Here is a 10,580-nt window from a genome sequence, read left to right as displayed (position 1 = left end):
GTGGACAACCACAGTTATAGTATGTTTTAAAAAGGGGGGCAATCACTTTTTCACACAGGGCCATGATGGTTTGGATTTTTTTTCATCTTTAATAATAAACACCTTCATTTACAAATTGCATTTTGTGTTTACAAGTGTTGTCCTTGACTATTGTTTAAATTGGTTTGATCTTCCGAAACACTTAAGTGTGACAAACATGCAAAGGAACAGGAAATGAGGAAGGGGGCAAACACTTTTTCACACCACTGTAGTTACAGTCCGCTCAGCTCAGAGAACCCTTCAGCTCAGACAGCTACGAGCAAGAAAGCTAACGCTATCCTAGATTCAAAGACAGTAACATTGTGTACGGTTGACAACCAGTAAATATATTTTTACAGTATGTTTAACATCAAGACAAGCTAGCTAGCTACCAAAACCATATAAAGATTTTCGCAAACACATTATAGGCAATGTGTATTGTTGCCCGCAGGCTGAAATAGAGACCTGAACAGTGAACGGGATGTGAGATAACGTTATTCGCTGAAACAGAGTCAGTTCAGAGGGGCAGTGTAACTTGCTACCTGCTGCTTGTGTGTTAGCGCTGTCGTGTGGTGTTCAGAGGACGAGGCAGTGAACGCGACACGGTTGCACGGTGATGGAAATAACACATTAACATTTTCTTTTTCTGTTGCACATTCATTTCGAATAAACACCCAAAACTCCTTTAGTAGGTGTCCTGTTCACACATAAATGGCTCCAGGTGGATTACCTATGGCAGTGTATGTGAATGACATCAACTGACAGGAAGTCAGCATAAGTATTGCATTTAAAAGGTCCATAACACTTTTTTATGGACACCCTGTAGCCAATCAGAATCGAGTATTCAGCCGGACCACTGTAGAAGTAATATTAAGGGCTGAGGGGAAGTGGAACTACTAATGAAACCCATTAGGGGACCTAAATGATGATACTTATCTTGAATGATTTGGCTGTAATGAGACCTAATTGATTAGGGAAGAGGTTTAACCCTTGGAGCGAGGCCTGTGTGGCAGTCTGTTCATCAACATGCTGAGCACTCATTCCAAACTGGAATTGAACTAATGAAAATTTCCCAGACAAAGGGCAGAGGTCTAATTGGAAGCAATAAAGCAAATAATCGATTATTAATCTGAATCTTATTTTCACTGTCATTTTCAATTTTAAAAATGCAATATCAAATCAGTAATGTTCATGTGCAGATTTTGAATTAACCCCATGAAATACAATGGTCCGACAGTCCCTACGTTGCTTTTCGCTTATTGTGATGTAATTTCTTTGAGTATCTTCATATGCTTCATATTCCTAAAATCAGTTAAACCTTAGCTAAAAGGTTATGCAAGTCAATAAACCATAATAGTTAGTAAAAGTATTGAAATTGTGTGATAAATAAAAAACAATATCAGTTTTTATCAGATGTTACTAAACAAACAGAATAAACATATTGATCCAAAAGATTTCCAAATGTAGAAACATGAAGGGAATGTTTCTGATCAGTCCAGTAGTTATTTGAACAGTTGACCATAGTACATGTTTCAGTTCTTGAGACTATGAAGGTGTTTTGTGTTATCTGCAGAAGACTGAGGTCACACGGTTTGGTCACGGACAGGGATAGCATCATCACGGGCGTACAACGTGATGACACAAAAGAAGCCTCAGCTTTCTGCTGCAAGAAGAATAAATGTTCTAGCTGTTCTGGTTTTTATTTTAGATGGATTAAGCAGGATGATGTACAGAACCATGTCCCGCCGTCTCCTTTGTTCTCTAATGGTTAAACCACAACATGTTTGACAGGCCGTTCATGCAAAGACTCAACACAACTAAAAGGCATCATCACCAACAGTGACGCAGTCGTTCATCTTTAAGCAGCGACCGTACATTCTTTAAAACCTTCTTCCTCCCGGCGGGCCTTCCTGCTTTGTTCTCATGCAGAGATGTCCACCAGACCTTCCCCTGGGATTAGAACAACCTTGACTTTAACAATTTGATTTCCCCAAACTAACACAGATGCCCGTCCCTCCAGGCTTTGAGCGTACTGAGAGCTGCATGTCTGGAATGATTTATCCAGGATGAACCCCAGTGATATTATTTTAAAATACGGCCTACAAATACAAATATGATAATTTACTGCCTTTTTCAGTGAGATTAGGTAACTTTTAAAGGAAGAAATAACACAATCTTTGTCTTACAATTAAAAAAAGTTGAATTTGTTGGCAATAAAATGTATCTCAACTCACTACACTCAGAGGTTATGCTTAAAATTACAAGCAATTGAATACTAAACTGTAAAAATTAACCACTACTCAATGCTTTATGTCATAATTAAATACCCCTTAATTTAGAGCATTGAAATGTTTTACTTTACAAACCATCTATCTGAAGGGATGTGGTTTGAATCCCCCTCATTGAAATGTCCCTATTTTCTCAAAACAGTTCTCATAACCTGGTTAACAGACCTAGAGAACTCCTTTAGTAACCGGGGTATTTCTCCACGTATACATATTTAAAGGACAATTCCAGCGCAAAAGGAACCTAGGGGTTAACAACACATGGGTACCGTTCTCTGGGATGTGTTTTCATGATTAATCAAATGTGACCAGTTTTAGTGCAAACTGCTAATTAGCTTGCAACGCTAGTAGTCGGGGAACTGGTAAAGTAAAAAGAAATTGCTATTTCTATATGACCAACAAGGCTCTAAACAGCACCACACGTCCCCGGTAGCACAGTGATGGTCCCTACATGTAAACCAAAACATTGAGAACTTTGTGAGGGAACAGTTTATGAAGACTGTACCGTTAAATATACATCATGTCATGACCAGTCGAACCACGTGCGCCGTGCAACCAGTAACATAGCTCAAGCACGGTGTTTGTCATGTCCCAGAGAACAGTCGACTTGGCACTCATATGTTATTAACCCCTAAGTTCATTTAGTCCTTTAACTGGGGTTAGATCGGGTTAAGCGTCTGCGCATGCGCCAACTGCCTCTCCCCACTCCCTGGAGTTTTTTTCAACTCAAAATAATCATTAATAACTAAATTTGGTAATGTTGGTAAGGGTCTCATTCTTGCATATAACAACCTGCTTTGAATTAACTTTAATAATGGTATAGGTATTGATTTACAGATCTTGTTGTATTCTCTATAAGTACAGTTTAACCGTTATTTGTCTAAGGAAGCTTTATATTCCAAAATGTTACCATTATTATCTCATTGACAAACACAATGCCCTTTTCATACCAGTCATACTTAAACAATGATTTCCTATTGATTATAATGACCCTGTTGTTCCATAAGGTGCCTCAATAGGGAGAAAAGATATTATTAGATACATATTAGATATTCATTTCCAATATTTGAAAATAATTTTGTGGAAAGTCTGGTTGTGATAAATATATTTCCAACCAGTTAATCTTAAAGGTCCCAAACTTTGTCCACGGCTTTGATACCACCCATATCACACTCTTTAAAGAGCTGTGATTTCTAATCATAATGGGTTTTATTTTTCCACAGGAAATGGAAAATAATTAAGTTGGCTTTCTTCACATTAACCAGACAAAACATACAGGAAGTGACTGGATGAGTTACTTTGGAAATACCTTCTGTTTTAGATAGAGTAACTCTACCAAAGATAGTGAGCTCTCTGGTAAGCCAGCGACTCAGAGATTTCTTCATATCTATTACACGGTTAGGAAAATTAACATCTTCCCTTTTGATAGCATTCTTTTATTTAATTTATTTGATTTGATTTATTGCTATTCATAGTCAATTATCACCATGTACCATGGTCTCAGAATACTTTAAGTCACATTTGCAATTAATAATTTACAATTTAGCTCATATAAAAAGAAAAATTAAATATAACATCAACAACACAAAAAGGAACATAATTGGAGCACCATAGGTTAAAACATGAAATAAAATAACGAAGGATAGTGCTTAATAAAATCAACAATACAACAAGAGTTCAGAGGTTATGGATTTAAAACATGTCAATAATCATTTGAATAAAGAAAATATTTTAGGTCTGCACATTTAAAATTGTCCACTGAACCTGCCTCCCTAATGTTGGATGGAAGACCCTTCCAAAGGGAGAGTGCACAAAAGGCGAAGGCCCAGTGACCAGCTGATCTTTTTTTAATTATCCACCACTCTGCCCCCTTTTCTCACTATCTTGCCAACTCCTAGTACCCAGCTGCTGTGATGCTCCTCAGCGCCATCCTCCACCCGAATGGGAAACTTCACACAGCGTCTGCTTGAACCTCAAACTACATTAAAATTAAAATACATAACCATTGCCATTATGTTGTATAACTTAACTTTGAGGACTACGTTTCACAATGAGAGTATTCTGTATATATAGGCCCGTATGAATATATAAGTTTTACTCAACCGTTTTTCATATATGTATTTATATTTTTGATTACAATGTTACAAACGCAGCTCAGTTACACTTTAGGCTAGTAGATCGGTGATCATCTTTTTCTCCGTGAAGGGGGTAGACAGTGATAGAAAGAGAAAAAGAGGCGCTCAACAATCAGCTGAAGTGATTGGACCATCTGATGAGCCGTAAACAGTGTGCAGATTTACAGTGTGATGTGCTCAGTGTGTACACATAATGGTTATTAGGGTCTATTCTTTATGGACAAAGTTCAAAACTGAGTGATAGCATTTTGCAGAAAGACCTATTTACAGAGGATCCACAAAGCACATACCCGAGCTTCTCTAATTTGAAGCTTGGAGGTTCTTACTTGCATATCATATCCGTTATCTGGCTCAGGTTATGTAGCTTTTTTTATGGATCTGTTTCTGGTTGTGTGTGCTGTCCTATTTAATTACAATTAACCGCATGATTTCTAATAGTTAACAAGCACATTGGGTGTGTGGTGTTAGAGACTCGCTGTACTCCGGGGGGGGGTAACTCAGTTCACATGGGCAGTACATGCAGATAACTTTAGTCTTAAGGAGAAGAGCTTTGAAACTCAATATTATGCCATTCTAAGGCCCCTTCTTTGTCCATTTCTGCTCAAGGAGCTTTGTTTAATTTTTGGGGATTTTGAGCTGCTTTTAAGTGACGTTACTCAGAACAGGAAGTCTGGCTTTAGATGAAGTGTGTATGTGTCCATTTGTGGGTCGGTGTTAGGTGAGTTCTCAAGGAAAACCAGAAGTGTACAACAGATCCCCAGAAACATCTTCAGCACCGTGGGTGTCCTCGTAGATCAGACTGGAGATGCGCTGCACTCCGCCGCGGCGAGCCAGACGGCGGGTGGCGAGCTTGGTAATCCTCTGGATGTTATCACAAAGCAGTTTACGCTTTCTGCTAACGTTACTACTGCTTTGCTCCCCGATTTCCCCAAAAACAGAGCAGCCCGAGGCACAAATCACAGAACGTGTGTTAACAGCATGTAAAAAGCAAAAGAGTGCCGTTTAAATGATTTTGCGTTAACCCGGTATTGTTTCCATTTCCACATCCCTAATTTTGACATTTTGGAAACAATCTTCAACAAAATGTTTGGATGGTGTGGATAGCAGGTCTGACTGGCAGCCTGATGCTGAAGGAACCAGCTCCACAGTTTGCAGCCTTTAACTGAGTGCAGCCTTTTCAGTGTTGCAGCCGATAATATGACGGGCTATCTGCTGCTGTCTGCTTCTCCAGGCCCAACAGGAGACCCAGAAGGCTGCTCTGAGATATGAGAGGGCCGTGTCCATGCACACTGCTGCCAGAGAGATGGTGTATGTGGCGGAGCAGGGCCTCCTGGCTGACAGGAACACCATGGACCCAACCTGGCAGGAAATGCTTAACCACGCCACCGCTAAGGTACACGCCCACCCGACCTAGGAGAACCTCTCGATCCACAGCTGTACCCAAAAGGAGGAGAATGTCTTTACCTTTTTTCGTATTAACCCTTCTTTTCCAATAGGTGGTGACTTCAAACCCTATAATGCAATGCACACACACACACTCAGGATCAGGCACACAGAAAGAGACCACACACACACACACACACACACACACACACATACACACACACACACTCACTTACTATCTTTTAGCGATGCACGAATTGGCTCTTTATCCGACTCCATGTGTAGGCTTATAATCATCCAATGACCCTCCACCCATCCGAATTAATTCTTTTCTCTGCATTAGAAACCCACACTTACATATCCCCGCCCTTCGACAGGCCCTGCAGGCTACTTTTCTTTTTTACTACTGCATTGGAATGATGTGTGAGTGTTTTCATTATACATTTAATTTAATGATTAGAGAGGCTGCTTGTAAACGTTTCCAATCGCGCAGTAATGGCACTACAGCTATCATCCGGGGACATTTAAGCTCTCCGGCTATAGAGACACAGAAGTTTATGCGTGATAAATCTATTTGAGTCGTGATTTATTCTTATCTTCAGTCAGTCTTTAAATTGACTCACAAATCGTGAGTCTCTAGTATTATTAACCCGGATCAGTTGAGTCCTACTTCAGTTCAATCTAAGATATAACAGCGCCACACACAAACCTCTTGCAACAAAAGTTACCACTATTCCTAGCCATCTTAGCTGCAAAAAGCTTTATAACAGCTCCACAAGTCCACTCAAGCTTAGTCGGAAGCTGGCAGACCATGGGATTCACTCGAGACCTCACAAGCCCTCAAGGACTCCCAAGCCCTCAATGACTTACGAGCCCTTGGTGACTCGTGAGTTGTCGATGTTTGCGTCAGTCAATCCCGCGAACCAGCTGGCTATGAGTGGATCAGATTCAGACAAGCGAGTGAAGTCTCTCCTTGAGCTCCGAGTAAAGCAAATCAACACCAACAGCCATTCTTTCATTTCTAAAATAACATAAAGTGTCCTGCACGTAGCCTAGCTAGGCCTACTGTAGGTTGGGTGTATACATGTAATAAGTTAAAATGCAAATAGGTCGAGCACACAGTCGATTAAAAAAAAAAAAGTTTTCTTATCCCTAGCAATACTGACTCCAGTGAATCAAGTGACTCGCACAGCAGCCTTCAGTGTAGTGAACAACTCGGAATTACCCGAATCCTTTAAAGGAACTAATTAGAACTAAGGCCTGTGTGTGGGATTTGTGGGATCATGGAGTGTTCCTGTCTCAGTCATATTTCCTGTGCTGGTCAGGTGAACGAGGCGGAGGAGGAGCGCCTGCGCAGCGAGCAGGAGCACCAGCGCGTCACCCAGCTCTGCCAGGAAGCCGAGGCTCGAGTCCAGATACTCCAGAAATCCCTGAAGAAGGTCATCGTCAAATCCAAACCTTACTTTGAACTCAAGGCTCAATTCAATCACATTCTAGAGGTTTGTACCAGTAGAAATCCTGCTTCTTTTTTTTCTTTTCTTTTTACAATAAAAGCAAATACACACTATGTCTTCATGCTGACTAACACTTTTCTTACTATGTGTGAGCACGGACACACACTGGGAAATTGAGTCCGGATCTTGGCTAGGAATTTTATATAACGCCAGACCAAACTCTTACAGACTACAGAAGTTATAAGTCTAATGAACTTTCAAAAATGCAACTGTGAGACCTACTCACTATACTGGAGTTGGGCGTCTCACGCTGAAACAAAGAAACTCGTACATTACCAAATTTATCATTTTTACAAGCATTTTTCCGTCTTTGTGAAATATCCGCTTTTTGTTTCAGACCGCATTCACTCTTAGTTTGTCTCTGTCGTTCATAAACTTAATTATCAGCCTTCTCGGGTGTGCAGACGGGTCGTTCCTTGGTCCCACGCAATGGGCTCTCTCCAGGACACTTAATATTGTATGTTGCATTTTCTTTTGCGGTGTGAAAACGTTCCATCAAAACAAGTTCCTTCCTGAGACTATTTGGCAGAGCCACCGTCACTGCGTTTGGAGCTTAGTGCCACCCAAGACCATTGTGATTGGTTTAAAGAAATCCAGAGAGCTTTTTTTTGCCCAACCCTAGTTGGCGATCACACAAAAGCAGAGGACCTGCAGTCCATAGTGCAACTCTTATTCATCGTCCCATAGTGCCTGAACAAATACAAAATGTAGCTCTTTGCACAGAGACTCGATATGTAGTTGTTTAGGACCCAAAAGCAGAACCAAACTTATATTTACTTAATGGTTACTTTGGAGTCTGAATTTTGGAACTGGTTCATGATGCCAAATCCTCGTATCCAGAGATATTTGAATGTGTCACTGTGAGCCTTGCTAATTTCCTGTTGACTTTTTTCAGGAACATAAGGCTAGAGTCGTACAGCTGGAGGAGCGGGTGGCGAAAGTGAAAACACGTTACTCTGTGGCTCTGCGGAACCTGGAGCAGATCAGCGAGCACATCCACGCACAGAGGGGCCAAATCAGGGCCAGCAGGGGGCGTCCTGCAGTCTGCGGGGGACGGAGCTCCCCCGTGGGGGCTGAGGCGGAGTTCCAAGCTTCCATTGGGATTCCCATCGGGAGCACCAGTGTGGGATTTGGCGGAATAGAGAGCAACTGGGCGGACGGGGAGAAGACCAGGCTGTGGGTGGAGAGGCACAGGGAGAGCGGCTGGGGCCAGAGGGAGCGGCTGGAGGCGAAGCACACCGCCTCAGACTGCATGTCAGTCACCAGCCTGAAGACCATTGCCTCTGACCTGGAGAAGTGTGACTCGGTGGAGCACCTGGGGGACCTGAGCGACCCTGGGAGCGCCCTGGCAGAGGAGTGGGAGCGCGACAGAAAGCCTAATGAGAGGCCGGACAGCAGGGCAGCAGGGGCAGAAGCAGGGGCAGAAGCAGGGGCAGAAGCAGGGGCAGAAGCAGGGGCAGAAGCGGGTGCAGAAGCAGGGGCAGAGATGCCCCCGCAGGAGAAGGGAGGGGTTACCAAGGAGACTCAGGAGAGTTTCAACAAACAGCACCACAGAAGTGTGAGTCTATGATAGTCAGCCAGAGGACCAAGCTGGAAGAGAAGAGAAGTAATGGTGCGTGCCCACTGGCTGCGTCATTTACACATTTCCTAGTCCTAGTCTTTGTAAACAGCCAGCAATGCATTCTGGGAGCATTGCAGCTCCCTTTGAGAAGCTTAGCATTATTTGCTTGCTCTACATTTGCGTAAAGTTGAATCTAGACTAATTTATGTTAATTTGATTTCCCGCCTCTCTGAAAATCTTTTAAAGTGACCGTTAGCGATTAAAATTGAGATACATTCGGCAACTGCGGATTATTTCTCTATAACGTGTTTTTTAGGAACACATTTTGGCGAAATGTTTTTGTAAAATGAGCAAACGTTTCCCAACAAGCCGTCGTGTTGGTCTGATTTGAAATCATGAGTGAAGCGTTCATCCAATCAGGAGCAGCCATTAAGGTTTTCTTTGCTTGTCAGTGGTCGGCGAAGAGAAACTGACAACTGCAAGTGGATGGAACATCAATGGTCGAGTCCAATGGTGGGAAGTGGGGCGTCAAAAAAACGCCAAGGTGGGCACGTACCATTAGGATTATGGCGAGCTTTTGATGCAGGAACAGAGAGACAAAGAACCCTGAGCGAAGTATGAAATGGAGAGACTGACAGCGCCACAGCAGTGCCCTGACACTGCAGTTAGGAATAGCAGGAAGCGTTGGCAGGTACATGGGCCACACACTAATTAATCTCTGCGTGACTGCAATTATATGAGAGAGCAGTCCTGCAGAGAGCACAGACCTCCCCTCACTCTCCACTTTGCTGCTCCACATGCTAAAACGTAAACGAAAGTGCATGAAACAAGTACAAACGGGCAGTGGAGAAGGAATGCATTTCTACACTGAAACACTTTTCATTTACTTATGTGTCTTCACAGACCATTTTAAAATGTTGGTACCACTTGTGTTTTTACTTTAGGGATGGACCAATAGGTCTCGCCAGTTTGTTATAACTTTAGTTTTCATTGTAGCTTTGGCCATCATCTCTATCCAATAGAGAAACACTGGATTTACTAAAGTAACTGTTGAGATCTGGAAACATGGAAACACAGGCAGGGTTGTACCGTTTATCCAGATTACTCAAACCACTTCGATTGGCAGTCAAAAGTGAGTTCACCTGAAATGTGAAATGTGTGCACACGGCTACGTATGTAGTGGTGGGTCCAGTTAAGCCAGCAAGTCACTCTGTAAACTTTGACAAAGAACATTTTGGGCAACCATTTTTAGACCTGCAGATCTGCAGCTTTTTGGTAAAAAAAAAGAAGCTTTTTGAAGGGATGATTTCTTTGGGACATCTTTCTTTATGCTCTGCCATAACGAATCCCAGACACACTACCCTCTATGCAGGAGCATGCAATGAAAGGTAATTTATGCCTCAAAATGAATTGATTTCCTTCTTGAGTTATATATTTGTACCACCCAGTACTTTTAAAATACCTTTTTAAAGGAGCAATACAACCCATAAAATGCAATTTTGCACTTGCCAAAAGGTGATTGCCACCACTACCATGTGTTTCAAAAGTAGTTCTGCCCCTAAATTACTTCATTTAATATTTGTGGTTTATGTCAGACAAATTATAGCCCACTCAGTACTTTTTACCTGTCTTTGTAAAGGGCCAATACTTCCAGTAACATATATTTGTGTATATATATATATAT

The 10,580-nt window shown here is 42.0% G+C and overlaps 1 protein-coding gene across 1 annotated transcript in view; it reads left to right on the top strand.

The window, feature by feature from the left end:
* The window catches only part of sh3bp5lb (SH3-binding domain protein 5-like, b), a 13,075-nt gene extending 3,763 nt beyond the window's left edge, over positions 1-9,312 (top strand). Inside the window, exons 4-7 of the mRNA XM_034891710.1 lie at positions 5,670-5,831; positions 7,147-7,320; positions 8,231-8,757; positions 8,825-9,312. Coding sequence (XP_034747601.1) covers positions 5,670-5,831; positions 7,147-7,320; positions 8,231-8,757; positions 8,825-8,897 — 936 coding nt within the window. The 3' untranslated portion in view covers positions 8,898-9,312. The remainder of the gene's footprint in view (positions 1-5,669; positions 5,832-7,146; positions 7,321-8,230; positions 8,758-8,824) is intronic.
* Positions 9,313-10,580: the final 1,268 nt, after the last annotated feature.

This window comes from Etheostoma cragini, chromosome 14 (assembly GCF_013103735.1).
Source record: "Etheostoma cragini isolate CJK2018 chromosome 14, CSU_Ecrag_1.0, whole genome shotgun sequence".
NCBI classification, from domain to species: domain Eukaryota; kingdom Metazoa; phylum Chordata; class Actinopteri; order Perciformes; family Percidae; genus Etheostoma; species Etheostoma cragini.
The sequence above is the reverse complement of the archived record's forward strand: the minus strand, read 5'-3'. Positions and strand labels throughout refer to the sequence as shown.